The sequence below is a fragment of the Hipposideros armiger genome, unplaced genomic scaffold, assembly GCF_001890085.2.
Source record: "Hipposideros armiger isolate ML-2016 unplaced genomic scaffold, ASM189008v1 scaffold_958, whole genome shotgun sequence".
In the NCBI taxonomy this organism is placed as follows: Eukaryota; Metazoa; Chordata; class Mammalia; order Chiroptera; family Hipposideridae; genus Hipposideros; species Hipposideros armiger.
Genome location: NW_017732308.1, coordinates 181,792 through 197,570, shown reverse-complemented (window position 1 = coordinate 197,570; position 15,779 = coordinate 181,792). Strand labels below are relative to the sequence as shown.

The following is a 15,779-nucleotide window of genomic DNA, read 5'->3' as shown; positions in this document are numbered from 1 at the left end:
CAATTCCCTAATAAAAATCTTAAAAAAAAAAGAAAAGAAATGGGACTAGAATGGGAGACTGTATCTCTTAAGACTAAGCTGCTATAACAAAGAGGCTCTAAGATACAGGGGGTTAGAGAAGAGGTCTCACAATACAGGGGGCTATTTCTCTTTCATGTAACCATCCCAAAGTGGGCAGACCAGGTTGGTCGTGTTCTCTGCTCCATGCAGACGTTTATGGATGTTGGTTCTCTCCCTCTTATTGCTCTGTCACCTTCTAGGGAATTGTCTTCATCTGTGTGGTTGGAACTGCCATAGGCACATGCATATCCAAGGTGGGAAGGGGAAGGGCATGAGGGGGTTTACGGTTCAGACATAGGAGCCCACAGGGTTCCCTCACACTCCATTGGTGAGACCTAGTGTTAGGCCCGCTCCTGGCTGCAAGACAGGCTGAGATGTGGTCTCTGACTGGGAAGCCATGTCCTGCTACAGCTCCGTTGCAATGGAAGAGTGAGAGAGCCGGTCTTTGGTGGAGACGTACCAGACTCCCCTTCAGAAAGGCAACACGCAATACCAGAAAGAGATGCAAGCCATTTATAGATGTAATGGCCACTATTCTGAGATAAAACAAATTTCAGTTTACCTAGAAGTTCAAATTATAAACAACTATAAAATTTTTAGTATTTTTGTAGAAAATGACTTTAAAAAAATGGAATTTCCTTGTTACATACTGAGATGAACTATGTTAAAGAGACACTTTTTAAAAATTGAGATACAATTGACGTATAATATTATATTAGTTTCAGGTGTACAACATGATTCAATATCTGTATATATTGTGAAATGATTACCACAGTAAGTCTAGTTAACATTCATCACCACACATAGTTACAATTTTTTTTTTCTTTTGATGAGAACTTTTAAATGGCAAGGAAGACTTTATTCCAGACTCCTGTTACAGGAGTCAAACTATTGCAGAGAGAGATTGAACTCAACTCTGCATACAATAGGCATAGCTGGGGAATTCTAACCAAAAGGCCAGGTGAGGGGCCAGCGGATGGAAAATTAGTTAGAAAAACTTGGTTAGGTATCAAGGTTGAGGGAACAGAAACTGGGTTAGATAATAAAGATGAGGACCAGGTGAGGAATTTGATTGGCTATCAAGAGGGGGGATTCTTGCTAAAACCAGGCAGCCCAAAGATGAGGCCTGCTCACAAGAGGGCTCAGAGAAGCCTGAGCAAAGTTTGGTCAAGGACATAGGTCTTGGCAACTATTATCATTTAAACAGAGTTAAAAGCTCTTAGGCTATTTTAATTTCATACGAATCATTTTGGAGAATGTGAAAAGACACAAATAGTGCAAATAGACATACATAGTGTATGTAAATATTAAAGTGGTAAAGAGAGGTAAAGAGAAATGATATATGTATTCACCATAAATTGCTGAATTTTTGTTTTCTTCTCTCTGCAGCCTGTGTGTGGTTTTGGGTTGGGGGAGTGCTAAATGAATTCTTAAGGTTTCTTCTAGTTCTACAATTCTCTGTTTCAGTGAAGTTAGGTGGTAGGGCAAAATCAGTTTTTAATTGTATTTGATAAACTGTGTAGGAGATTGCTATTTTCTGATAAGTTTTGTAAGTAGCAAATAAAAATAATGAAAAAAATCTCAATTAGATGATATGTTAAAATGCTTAGTTTTATAAGTAAATATAAACATAATTTCTTTGCTGTTTTCAAATATGAATTTTTTTCAAAAATGTTTTCAACTACATTGTCTGTGAAAATAAGTTTGTATTTTGAAGTAGTGTAATTTTTTTTTTTCTTATAGCTCTATCATCCCAATGTTGTACGCTATCACAAAACATTTCTGGAAAGTAAGTACAAGTTTTCATGATATTTCTAATTAAGGAAAAGTATCTTTATTTTTATATTAGAATGTCAAAAAATAAGCTTAATCAACAATTTTCTTTACTCTTTTTGTTCTTTTATATGACAGTGGACAATCTTGTGCTTCACTTTCTTGATCAATGAAACAGTGATATAATCAGTGACCTAAAGATAATTACATATAAAATATCCAGACTCCCATTTGAGAGACACTGAATGAACAAACCAAAATAGTTATTATAGCTATTTTCACACACACACACACACACACACACACACACACACACACACACACACACACACAAATCACTTAGCAGGATCAGAAGAGAAGAAAACTAAAAGCTAGTGACTTCTTTAAAAAAAAAAAAAAAGAAAAGTTGTTTTTATTGAATTGGATGATATTTTTCACCTCCAAAATAAATTGAGAGGGAGCTAGGTTTTTCAGATTTCTTTTACTTGAAGTCCAAGTAAATTGCCACAAGGTGGTGATAGAGCCCTGACTGATTCTGCAGGCAGGCAGTCTCTTTCTGCAAGGATGATGGAATACCAAATCAAAACATTGAGATAAAGCCCAAACTGACTGAAATAATCTAAGTATGGATCGACTGTAATGATGTATGTCACATAGGAACTTTCAAAATCTGCATTTGAAGGAAGTTTTAAGATCTACAAGGCAAAGATAGGTGCTGTTGTTATGCAAACCTGTTGTGTACTTTGACACATTGTGATTTTACCCATCTCCCTTCCTCTAGATAACTCAGAGGAACTCAGTGCTGTAACTCTCCAGTAAATAATGCACCGTTGGCTTGTTGTTCTTGATATTAGAATAATATCCTGTAATTTAGTGCATGCTCTATCATAAAGAGCTCTAGAATGGCTTCTAACGTCTACTGAAATGACACAACTTGTCTTAGTTAAAAATAAAAACAACAAAAAATGTTTTCTTACAACCTGAATTCTTTCAAAAAAGAATTGGAAGTGGCTTAAAACTACATAAAATATGATAAAATAGATTATAAAATTGTGATAAAAGGAAATGAAAGGTGAGAAATTAAAAACAAAGCTAGAGGTAAGGTTAGTACCTACAGTAAATAATTCTTGGCATTATGAAAAAGTTAGAAGCAATATAAATGTGTGTCCCTAGGAGAATGATTAAATAAATTATGACCCAACCATATTATGGGGCACTATGTGGCCAACAAAAAGAACGGCATGGATCTGTGTGTGCTGACACATGAGGATGTCAAATAAAAAGACTTAAGTTGCAGAACATGTATAGTATGATTTCCTTTTTGTAAATATTCTGTACATATATATTTTATATACACCCAAAACATCACAAAAGATAGATATCACATACCATTGTTAATAGTTTCTTACTGGTTTTGGAGGAGAAACCAATACTTTTTTGTTTCTTGGCATCCAAAGCAAAGAGCCGAACACAATCAGTTATGAGATTCCCTGTATCTATAAGATAAAACCGGGAGAAGCCCAGCTTTCTCTGCTCTTGAGGGGCCTAACGGAAATTTCTATCATGAGAGGTGTTTTCAGCTGTGTCTTTCATTGCAAAACCATGGGATGATTCCATTGTAAAACTCTGTAAGGTAAATCTGTGAGACTACAAAGCAGTGCAGTTTAAAATGCAATTTTCTAAATGTCTAACTTAATTCAAGGGTAAATATTAGACTATTGAGAGGAAAGGTGGATTTGCATGTCCTTCAGGGAGACCTCTATGACTTCGGACCATTCACTTGCTCTCTCTGCTGCCTCCCAACCATTCCACATTGCAGCGTGCATAGAAAATGGCAATATTTGCCGGCATAAATTTATGCTCAGAGGTAGCCTGTAGCTGGAAGAGATTGTTGCTGGGCTCCAGTTGCCCCAAGACCTCCCCACTCCCATCCCTTCCAGGGCTGAGTGCGTGTCCAACTCTTTAGTGCTGTTCACTGCACACCCATTGGGAAGCTCGGATTTTAATCCGTGTTTTCAAGATGTCTTTACTGAGTTTAAGTTTCTATTACCTTTTTCTTTTTTAATATAGATGATAGGCTCTATATAGTTATGGAGCTTATAGAAGGGGCCCCTCTTGGAGAGCATTTCAGTTCTTTGAAGGAAAAACAACATCATTTTACTGAAGAAAGACTATGGAAAATATTTATTCAGGTACACTTTTATTTTCACTAAATGTTTCTGTAAAATGGTAAAGATCCGTGCTGATTTCTTAGAGACATAGTAGTCATCGGTGGGTACATGTATGCCGGGGGCAATAAAATTTGCTTTTCTTTGCCATTTCAAGCTGTGCTTAGCTCTTCGGTACTTACACAAGGAGAAGAGGATTGTCCATAGAGATCTGACGCCAAACAACATTATGTTGGGGGATAAGGACAAAGTAACGATTAGTAAGTATAAAAATATTAAAGATTTTAATTTACGGATTTCTGAATATTATTTTAGAGCAGAGCTACTACCCCCATAGAACGTCACTGTGCTGATGGGAATGCTCTATATCTGCCCTATCCAATGTGGTCGCCACTAGTCACATGTGACTATTGGGCACAGGAATGTAGCCAGAAAATACATTAGCTTTTTCCTGCCTTTCTTCACTCGTGAACATTTGTGTTACCATCACGGACTATTAATGGTTCACCAACTATAAGTAGGGACACATCTCTTAAATCAGTGGTCTCCAAATGTTTTTGATCATGACATTCCATCAGTAAAAAAATTTTTTTGATAATACACTGCCATTATACGTACGTTTATTTATAAATTCTACATATATCACTGTAAAATTATTCCATAGTGCATGAAGTCTATAGGAATAAAATATAAATGTACTTTAAAAAAATCAAAGTGAATATTTTAAGGTTTGTTCCTGCCTTTCAGTGGATTGCCTTAGGCACCCAGCTTTGGAGATCGCTGCTCTAAATATGTTAGATTTAAGAACTACATGATAATATTTTGAAGCTGAATCTCTTAGTTGTAGAAGAATCTAATTCCCTGTAAAAACAATTTCAAATGTATACATTTACCAAAACCATATGTCTTCACTAACAATGATTAGATACACTGTCCAGATTTTTGCAAGTGGAGCATTCTATAGTAGTTTAAAAAATAAAAGCAGAAACTCTATAAATAACCTTCTGTGAAAAATTACTTGGAAATATTTTAAGCTAGTGCTTTGTGAAATATAAAATGAGACCAAATAATTGTGAAACTTCATCTTGGGCACGTATTTGCTTACTCACTTGAAATGAATTATAATTTTGTTTACCATAAGCTTTTTACTATTTTTCTTTTTATAAAATAGACTTGTGTTTCCTTAATTATTTTTTTTTACTATTTATATACATGCAGGTATTTCAATTTATAAGTTAAAAAGGATTATTATAAGTTGTGTATTTGAGTTTTATAGCAAATAATATATACACACATATATACATATATTATTAAATATAATAATTAAACAGGTTTGTTCTATATGATTATGTATATATAAATAAATATATATATGAAAAAATCTGTTTAATCTTTCTTAGATGGCTATTCAAGTCATATTTCCTAAATGATAGGTAATCCCTCATTTCATTTTCTTACTAAGATTAGCTGTGATCATTTTCTTTGGTTACATTAAAATACATAAAGGTTAATCTATTATTGTAGTAGGCTGATTTCTTTTCTTTCTAAATTTATTTTAATTAATTTTTATATTTATTTTCTTTAATTCGCACCATACATTAAAGTAGTTTACAAAACAAAACAGTGCTAGAAAGCTTATAAAGAAAAACTTCCCCCTGTGCAACTCCCAGTTCTGTTTCCCAAAAACAAACCACTGTTAATTCTGTTTATTTTTTTTCTGGTATTTGATTTTCTGCTGTGACAGTTGAGGATTTAATTTTCTTATTCCATCTACCATTATGCCAGTACACTTATAGCACAACTTGGGGTTAAATCAATATTTAGTGTTTACATTATTACTACTGTGTAATTATCATTTAGTGTTGATTATCTTTCCTTTCTTGTTGATCTTTTTGTTTTTCTTGCCTTCTTTTTTGTTTGTTTTCCTAGTTTTTGTGTGTGGAGCTGTTGTTTCTTCTTCCCAAATCTTCCAAAAGCACCCTGAAAGCCCTCTCTGTGCTACTTACACATGGGCAGACATGGCGATTACTCTCAATTTTGTTTTCCTGGCCAACCGATTCCTGTAGCTACTTGTTGTAATGTAGACCAGATTTGAATTTAATCGGCTACACAGCCATTGTTCTGCAACTTTCGTTTGCTCCTCTTCTGATTGGAGTTTGTTTCTTACGTCCTGTCTTTCTCTTTCTTTTTAAACTACCCTGTTTGGCTTAAGTGTATCTTCCAGTACTTTCCTAAGAAAGAGTCCTTCGGAAGTTATAATTTTTGGATGCTTGCATGTCATAATATATTTTTATGGGACCCTCATACTTTATTGGTAGTTTGTCTGGATGTAGTATTCTCAGAAGAAAGTCGTTATCCTTCCAAAGTTGAAGGTGCTACTTCAGTCTTCTGATATCCAGTTTTGCTGTTAGGAAATACAATACTGTTCTGATTCCCTTTGCTTGATGCATGAGCTGTTTCATTTCTCTGGAAACTTTGAGGAAGTCCCTTTACGCTCTGCTTTGGATGGGTCTCTTTCCATTCAGCATGTGTGGAAGGAGGTGTGCCCTTCAATCTGGTTATGAAAACTTCAGTTCTGAGAAAATTACCTGCATTATTTCTTCACCACTTTTCTCCCATCGGCTTTCTGGTTCCCCTACTAGAATTTCTATTAGCCTTATATGTTTATACTAAATAATCTCCTAATTTTAAAAATAATTATTTTTAGTTTTCAGCTCTTTGTCTCTTTGTTCTACTTTAGAGTCATTTCTGCAACTTTATTTTCTTGTGCTTCTATTGAATAATTTTGATTATCATATTTTTAATTCCCCCAGCTTTCATCTTGTTCTTTATTCCATTTTCATGGAATCCTGCTTTTATTCTCTGTCAGGGTAACATAGACATTTTTCTTTCCTTCAGCACCCTGCATTGTTTCTACATCTTCTAGGCTCATCTGTTCTATCTTCTTTTTTTCTGTTTAGATTGATCTCTGTTTCCTGTTGGAGACTTGCCTCAAATGTCTATTGATCCTGGACTGGTCCTTAATATTGGGTTGTCGGAAAAGTCATGATGCATTTTTGCAATGAAAACCATAGAAAAAATACATCATGGCTTTTCTGACAACCCAATCAATACATTAAAAAAGGACACTAAATAAAGGGCTGTTGGAAGCTCTGTGAGTTTCAGTTAAGCCTGTCACCTGGTGGACTTCATTAAAGCACAAAGGTGCTTTTCCTTGAAGACCCCCAAAGTCATTACTTAAGCTTTTTCTAGAGAATGCACCTTCACTACTTTGCCTGAGGCAACGTCCATCAGTCTGCTGTCATTCTGGGAGTAACATGGATAAAGGGGCTTAGGGAGGCCACATTCAGTTGATTTTCACTGAATTCCTGTGAGCGCAACCCCACTCTGTTTGGTTTCTTTGCAAAATAAGCCTGTTTTTCTGTGAATGACAGAGTGAGCTCAATTTACTGGTAGTGCCATGTGTGGATGTGGGAAACGAACTGGGCCCTTGATCTCAATTGCATGTTTTGAGCCTTTTCTTTCCCTTCTTCCTTGGTCGGCCCCCAGGCTCTGCAGGTTTTGCCCTTGTGTTCTCAGCCACATGGGTTGGGACTCCTGCCTGTACCATCCTCCGTCTACTTTACATTTTCCAAAAATTCACTGGACTATCTCAACCTCTGCTGTCTTCAAGCCCATTCTAATTGTCCCTGTGGGTCAGTAACTTTACAAATAAAATGTCCCCCTTCATTTTAGCAATGAGTTGAGAGCTGAAGGGGATAAACACATGTGACCAATCCACCTTTAATTCAGAATAGGCAGGCTAGTTATATTATTATGTCTCTACGTTAGACGTAACACAACATACCACTTTTTCATGTTTACGCTCTAACTTTCATAAAAATACATTTTTTTTGCTTATACTCATATTGTAAAGGACTCCTTAGAAAAAGTTACTTTGTTTTAGAATAAACAAACTTTCAGTTTGTTTTTCCCTGTCTGCCCCTCATTGCCCAACCTTATTCTAACTAATATTTATTAGACTTATACTTAAGAGTTATTAATTAAAAAAATTATTTTCCATTTTCAAGACTTTTTAGCTTTTACTGAGGCATTATTTTTCTAGTTTCACATAAAGAAGCAGTGATAAATCTCAGAACAAAATCTCCTGGTCCAGTTTCTCTCCACAAAAGTAATTATATGGACAAGGCGTTCATGTGCTACCATTATTTCAAATGGCTATAAAATGATTTTATAACTAAAATGATAATCCACAGAGATTTGACATCACTATTTAAAAATATATTAAATAAAATAGTGATGAGATATGTTTTTCTATGTTTTTCAGTGTCTATCATCATTGATATAAATACGGACAGTAGAGGCTTATTTTTAAGAGGGGTTATGGCTAAATTAAAATCTTACAGCATTAATTTGAAATAAAATAAGATTCCCAAATTTTGGGAGGCTTAAATAAAGCTACAATTCATAGAGTCTATAAAAATAGACTGGTGTGTGTGTGTGTGTGTGTGTGTGTGTGTGTGTGTGTGTGTGAGAGAGAGAGNAGAGAGAGAGAGAGAGAGAGAGAGAGAGAGAGAGAGAGAGAGAGAGAGAAAGAGAGAGGGAGAGAGAAAGCATGTTACCACAAAGGGGCAGGCTTGTCATATTTTAGTTTTCTCTTTTCTCATGCTAGAAGCTTTATTTACTCCCAGAAAAGAAGCAGAGAATTGCCAAGTGATGTTTAACGTGCATGAGACAAACTGTATTGAAATGTGACCAGAACAAAGCTTTAGAAAGCCTGAAATTTCCCTCTTGTCTTTTTTCTCACTAGAGGTGCATTAGATGTTTTAAGATTGAGGCTGGTTTGCAGCCACTTGTAGTGAGAGCATGCTGGCTCGAGCTTGCCTTCCTGCGGCAGCAGGGTAGACAGTGCTAGTGTAGTTAGGCGTGCAGTTTTACAAATGGTGTCTAATTTTCATGTCTAATTATATTTCCACTTACAAGACTCTATCTTTTAACGACGTGTGCCATGAAGTGTGTCCAGACCTTGCCCCTGCGTTTGTATATTTGCAGCCTTGGAGGCTACACAAAGGAACAGACCCTGACTCAGTGGCACGTTGGGCCCAGCACATTTCAGCTTCATGGGCCACATATGGTCAGAGTTGTCCCCAAATGCTCTGACCTGCCAAGTAAGATCCGCACTGGGCCATCTGATAGAGAACGGCTCTGCAGGAGGGAATCTGCTGGAAAGAACTTGCCTTCCAAACCAGCGTTTCACTCATCTTGGCTTTTACAAATACTCACATTTTTATTTTTTTTTTAATTTTTATTTATTTATTTATTTATTTATTTATTTATTTATTTATTTATTTATTATTTTTTAGCTGAGTCTGTTGGCAGCTCAGCGGCAGCTGAGCTCGGGCCAGGAATTGAACTGGCGACCCTGTTGCTCAGAGCTTGCACTCTTAAGCGATCTCTTAACCAACTGAGCCACTCAGCCAGCCCAAATACTCATGCTTTTGATGTAAACCTGCCATGCCTCCTTTTCTCCCCTGCTCCAAAATAGAAAAGAAGGAAAAAGGAAAAAAAAAGAAAACAAAACCTCATTCAACTATAGGTAACAGATTTCAGACATGGGCTTTAAGCGTGACTGAAGCAGTCACATGTTCATTCTGCAGCAAAACAGGCTGTGCATATGTCTAGATGTTTCTTGGCTGTTTCTACTGGTAATAATAACAAAGGCATGCTTGATTCAATGGAACATTTATCAAAGGCTCACATCCTCATCAAATGCCATCATATGCCAGGCATGTTGGGGTGCATATAAGATGAAAGCCACGGCCTCTGTCTCCTGAGCGCACAGTCTTATGGGGAGGACTTTCAGTCCTTCATTCAGCAATTATTTTCTGAGCCACCATATCCTGCAGTGAACAACACAAGCCTGACAGACATGGTCGCTATCTTCATGGAGCTTATAGTTGTAGAACAGGGTTATAAAGGCTAGAATGTTGTCTATGCAAAATTCTCCTTTAATTAGTCAGGGGAGATGATGTTACGTTGCAGTAATAAGTAACCTGAAAGTCTCAGCTGCTTAAAACAGTGGCAAACTGTAGCCTGTGGGAGAAATCCAGCTGTGGCCTGTTTTTGTGTGCTCTGTGAGCTAAGGATGGTTTTTATATTTTTAAATGATTGTTATAGAAAGGAGAATAGGTGACAAAGACCATATGTGGCCACAAAGCTTAAATATTGTCCACCTGGTCCTTTACAGAAAAAGTGTAACCACCTTGGCTTAAAACAGCAAGGTTTCCATCTCACTCATTCTCCATGTACGTTGTTGGTCAGTAAGGGGGCTGTGCTCAGGGACGCAGGCTGGCTGAAGCTCCTCCACATCACAGAGGCGGGAAGGAGCGAGCACATGGCGAACCATACTGCCGCTCTCAGCACTTCTGCCCCAAAGTGTCATGTGTTACTTCTGCTCAGATTTCGTTGGTCAAAGCAAGTCGAGGTTGACAGGCTGAGGATACATTCCTCCCTTGGAAAGAATGTGGGTGAACATTCTACCACATCACAACTGCCACACACAGGAAAAACAGGACTAATTCTGCCTGCAGGGCCTTTGGGTAAAGAGTTCAATAGGAGAGTTAATTGCGTTACAGGGAGGCAACACAGCCAACAGAAAGGATTAGGGACCCGAAGCAGTATGGTGTGTCTATGGACTTGCACGAGACTAAATGCATCAAGATATAGAGACTTCGGTGGGAGAGGAGCTTGGACTTGACTTTTGGTCAGAGGCTTCAGAGATTTCAGATGGGAAATTATGCGATCAGATTTGGATTGTAGAGGATAATTGCAATGGCAGGTGAGGGGGCAGCATCCCAGTTTTAGAGATGCATCAGTTAGGATGTGTTTGGATGCCACAAGCCAGGCTACCAATGGCTTAATCCATGAGGACATGCACAGTTATCTCAGAACAACGGGTCTGGAGGTTGGCAGTTCCAGGGCTGATTCACCAGCTCAAGGAGGTCAGCACCATCCTTTCTCTCCATTATCCTCAACACATTCGCCAGAATGCCAGGCACCATTATTCAAAGACAGGAAGCAAGTGGCAGCTAGGGTAAAAAAAAAAAAAAAAGATTCTGTTCTTCAAATGGCTATCTCCTTTTATCATTAAAGAAACTCTCACAGCAGGTCCCTATTACACTTCTTACATTGTATTAGCCCAAGCCGTGTGATCACCCTAACCAACTGTAAGCGGGACTGTCTAGGTGAGGCTCCAGCCTCTACAGTTGGAGGTGACAAAGGGAGAGGGGGATGGCCCATGGCTTTTGGAGAGCTAACCCCCAGTATTTGCCACTAGAGACTCTTGCAATTGTCCAGGAAAGGCGATGTGGGTTTTCCTGTGGCAGCAGGAGAAGATGATAAGATGGAGGGACTAGATTCAGTAGTTATTTGGGATCCAGAATTAAAAAGATTTGGTGGCCAGTTAATGAAGTGTGCAAACAGTCGAGAAAGTCTAAGTTTTGTGATTGTGACACCATCGGCAGAGAATTGGTTGAGGAGATTTAGGGTGTAAGGTTTTGGACATATTGAGGTAGAAACCTGATTATATCCTTTTCCTGGTTAAACTCCTTCAAGTAGCTCGCTATTACATTTAAGATCAAGTTTAGATTCCCTAGGGCACCCAAGGCCCTTTCTATGATCTCCCCCTTGCCCTTTGCTCTGGCCTCATGGGTCAGATTGCTCTTTTCTGAACTGACCAGGCTGTGGTTGTATACTTCTGTGAATTCACTCATGTTACCCCCTCTGCCTGCAGCACACTTCCTCACTTCTGCTACTCAATTCAAATGCCATTCCTTCAGATGGCATCTTTGATGTCTACACATGATATACTCTGTTTCTGGGCTCCCTTAGTCCACTGGGCTTGCCCCTGTCATAGCACATAGGATGTTGGTTTGTTGTCTTCTCCTCCTTGAGGTAAGGGGAACCACTTCCCTTGACTTTGTTCCTCTGAAATCACTTAATAAATGTTTATTGAATAAGTGCATAGAGGAATGAATGAACAAGTGAGTGAATAAATGAACTAATGAACTAAAACACATCTCGGTGGCAATATTCAGAAGCCAGTTGCAAATAGACAAAAATGAGGTTTTTGAGTGTGAGATTTTGTGAGATTTTGATATGATAACCAGGATTGACTGGGAAGAGTGCTTAATGCAAGAGGAACCAAGGACGAAGGTGGAAGTCGTGTGCATAAATAGGGAGAGCTACAGTAAGTCCCCGCTGTCATATCAACAAGCAGTGTAACCCAAACGTGTGAAAGGAAAGATTTTACTGTCTTGAACGCCACCAAAGTTTGAGAAATAAAATCAGACCTGTTTTCTATTGCCAGAATCCTTGGCATTTTAGTTGTTTCTAGAGGATTAGAGGATTTTAATTGCTATTAATTGACTCAACTGCTTCTGAGAAATCTTTGCCATTAAAGGAAAAATGCACTGCTTTTGATTATTCACAATCCTTATATGCATGTGCTCTCATATACCCGTAAAATCTCCTGGTAAAATATGTGTATAATGACTCTGCTTATGGCTTTTGTAGGTCTCCTAACTTATCTTGCTTTGAACTACTTCTGCAGTTTACTTCCCATTCACCACATATAGCGTCCATTTGAGTTTGAGCTGACATAGAACTCGGAGTGCTCTTGAAAGGCTACAGAATTTTGAGTCACTTGCGTTACATACCCTCATGGCATCTGTTGTGGGAAAGGGTAGCCCTGAAATTTCTGGAATGTCTCTCAGTCAACATACTGCCTTCGTGTTACTAAGAAAGCAAGAATATTTTCTGTCACGTCCACCGCAGTTTCTTTATATTGCCATTGGGTCATGTAAAATGAAGTAATATTGAAGCAAATTCAGTCACATCCTATTTCTAAAAAAAATTTTTAAGATTCCCAGTATGTTAATGGGTGATTCTGCATTTTTGAGCTTTGAAGGGTGCTTGGCCTGGAGAAAAAGATGAGAACGGCAGTGCCTGGAAAGTAAGGGCCTGTTCCTAACCCTGGGCCAGACAATTCTGCTCTTCTGGAGACAATGGACTGAGTGAGAGAATATGGGAGCACTGAATCTTTACCACCTTAGCAAAACAAGGGAAATGAAAACTTTCCAACGTTGGGCTTAGAAGGCCTTATAAGTTTATATGGCTGTATAAGTATACCAGAGATGAAAGATAATAAGAGTTTATTTTGGTGTGTGTTTTCATATCGGCCTATTGGGATATGGTTTAGTCCTCCAAAAATATTTTAATGTATAGGATAGACTCTGATGTATTCTGGACGTATTGTTTTCATGCCGTGAGTTTTCCCAAAGTGTGTTCTCTGAAGCAGCATGGTGAAGAGGTGCGAATATCTGTTTTTACAGAGACAAATTCGTCAGTGCTCTGTGCTATACATATGATTTAGGGGACTGAAACATTGGAGCCTTTTGGATTCTAGAATCATGCTACAAACAGTGTGTGTGTGTGAGTGTGTGTGTGTGTGTGTGTGTGTGTGATCGAGAGAGAGAGAGAGAGAGAGAGAGAGAGAATATGCCTGACTTGTTTTTATAAGAATCTGATCCTTAGCACTCCTACTTACAACAATGTGTGTAAAGTTTCATTATTCCAAGTAATAGTAAACAGAAACAAACCCCACATTACAAAGTGATTTTAAAGAGCCCACATTTCATAAGGGCATTCGTTTCCTCAAGAATCCAGTGTGCTGACGGTCGCCCTAGAGTGAAATGAAGTTTGTGCGCCGTAGACATGGAGTTACCTAGAATTCAGAAAGCACGCTTGTATCAGGTGTTGCATTTTTTTACCCTGAAGATCCCAGTCATAACAACTAATTCCATCAATAAAAATCAATGAAATAGTGATGCTGCTGAGAAAAAGAAACACCTCCACTCTGCCTCATCCTGGGTAGGGCCTGCACCGGGGAAGGGAGCTCTGGAGGAATGGCAAGTGGCATGGGGGAAGGGCTCCCTGGGACGCCAGCATCAAATCCCTTCCTCGTTCCCCTGTTTTAAAGTGTTCATTTTCTAATTGACTAGCATTCAACTTGTTGAATTAGAAATAACATTGTTAATAACAGCTGAACTTTGTTTGGAGGAAGGTCAGGGAGACATTTTGGTGGCAGGGGTTAGAAATCTGAGTGGCCGTCAGAGGGGGAGGTGCCAGGGAGACGGGTTTGTTGAGGGAAAACTCTGAGCATCTCCCTGGGAAACGCCTTCTCCTCCCCCATGGAGCCCTGCACCGCTGATCCTGTTGCTATGGAAGTTGGAGGTTGGTCACTCCAATTACTGAGGCAGAGGAAAGAGCAGAACTGCAGACAAGATAGGGTTGCATGGTGGACGTCTTCCGTCTGGCCCCTTACACAGCTGGGCTTAAGTAGACTCCTGTGTCGTCGACTAGCGTTGCAGGGGTTTCGTCTGATCATTTCCTGAAATTGTCACTCATTCCTTGTTTTTATTTAGAGGCGACATCCTTAAGATTTCAAAATTTTTAGCTGTGCTTTGAAGGAAAGAAGCAACCACCCGTAGCTATATCTCTTGAGTGTGTGCTACAGGGTAAAAGTCATATATTCATCATCTCATCCAATATCTGAGGCATATTTCCATATTTACAGATAATAAAAAGGCTTAGAGAGGTAAGGACAGTTGCTTAAATTACCCTACTAATGGGTTGGCAGTGCCAGGAATGAATCACGTCTTCCTCTAGATTTTGTCACTTAACTAAGTTTCTTAATAGTACTCCTTAGGGAAGCCACTTCCGGTAAAGAAAAAGGCATATTTGAGGGCACCAAGGTGCTTGTTATCAAGTGCTGAGCTTTGTTGAAATGGACATTTTAAGTTGGCCAGTAATGACAGAGGTGAGTCATCTGCACATGGCCTGTGGAGCCCTGCATCACCTGGCCACACCCTCTATCTTCTACCCTCCAGCCAGCCTGGCCTTTTCTCAGTTCCTCAGTGGACCATACTTACTTGATCACAGGACCTTTGCATATGTGGCTTCCTCAGCTTGGAAGCCACTTCTCCACTTTCTTTTCTCACCTAGTTAACTCCTGTTCTCCTTTGCATATTTACTCCATCACCATTTTGTCTCAGAAGCTTTTCACAATCAGCTGTGTTCCTTATATCCTTGCATAACATCATATATTTACCTGTTCTTTAATGATCTTACCGCAACTGCAACTTTACATTTATACGTGTGATTCTTTGTTTAATGTATCTCTACCACTGGTCCCTACCGGCTGTGTCATTGTGGATGGTTCCTGTGGACTTGGTTGCCATCTTTAGTACCTAGCCAGTACCTAGGCTATAGTAGATGCTTAGTATATATTCTTTGTTGCGCAAATGAATGAATCAATGAATAAGTGGACAGTCTTGAAGGCCAGATCGGACAGTTGGAATCTTCATAAAGAGTAGCCATCAGGAGACCATCTGGTACTTATATAGGGGCCTGTTGTGTTGAAGACAAAGGTTGATAGATTGTTCCATTGTTAAATACCCTGTAGAATGGATTAGAAGGAAAAGCTTTCTAATGAGGGGCACTGAGATTATGGCAGGAGAAAGGAGGACGTGGACTCATGGCACATTTAAACTATGGCCACAGAATCAAAACAAAGGTTCCGCTACGAGAGCTGGTGAGTGGCTGAATATAGGAGCAAGAAGGAAGGAACAGAGGTTTTAAGCCCAGGAAATGGGGACAGCGAGTTGCCACCTGCTGTTTGGGACATCCCAGAGGACTGGGACTAATGGGTCTGGTCTG

General features: G+C 38.8%; 1 protein-coding gene across 1 annotated transcript in view; it reads left to right on the top strand.

The window, feature by feature from the left end:
* NEK10 (NIMA related kinase 10) overlaps positions 1 to 15,779 on the top strand; it is a 192,847-nt gene that overhangs the window by 65,018 nt on the left and 112,050 nt on the right. Inside the window, exons 20-22 of the mRNA XM_019630865.1 lie at positions 1,804 to 1,849; positions 3,904 to 4,025; positions 4,159 to 4,261. Coding sequence (XP_019486410.1) covers positions 1,804 to 1,849; positions 3,904 to 4,025; positions 4,159 to 4,261 — 271 coding nt within the window. The remainder of the gene's footprint in view (positions 1 to 1,803; positions 1,850 to 3,903; positions 4,026 to 4,158; positions 4,262 to 15,779) is intronic.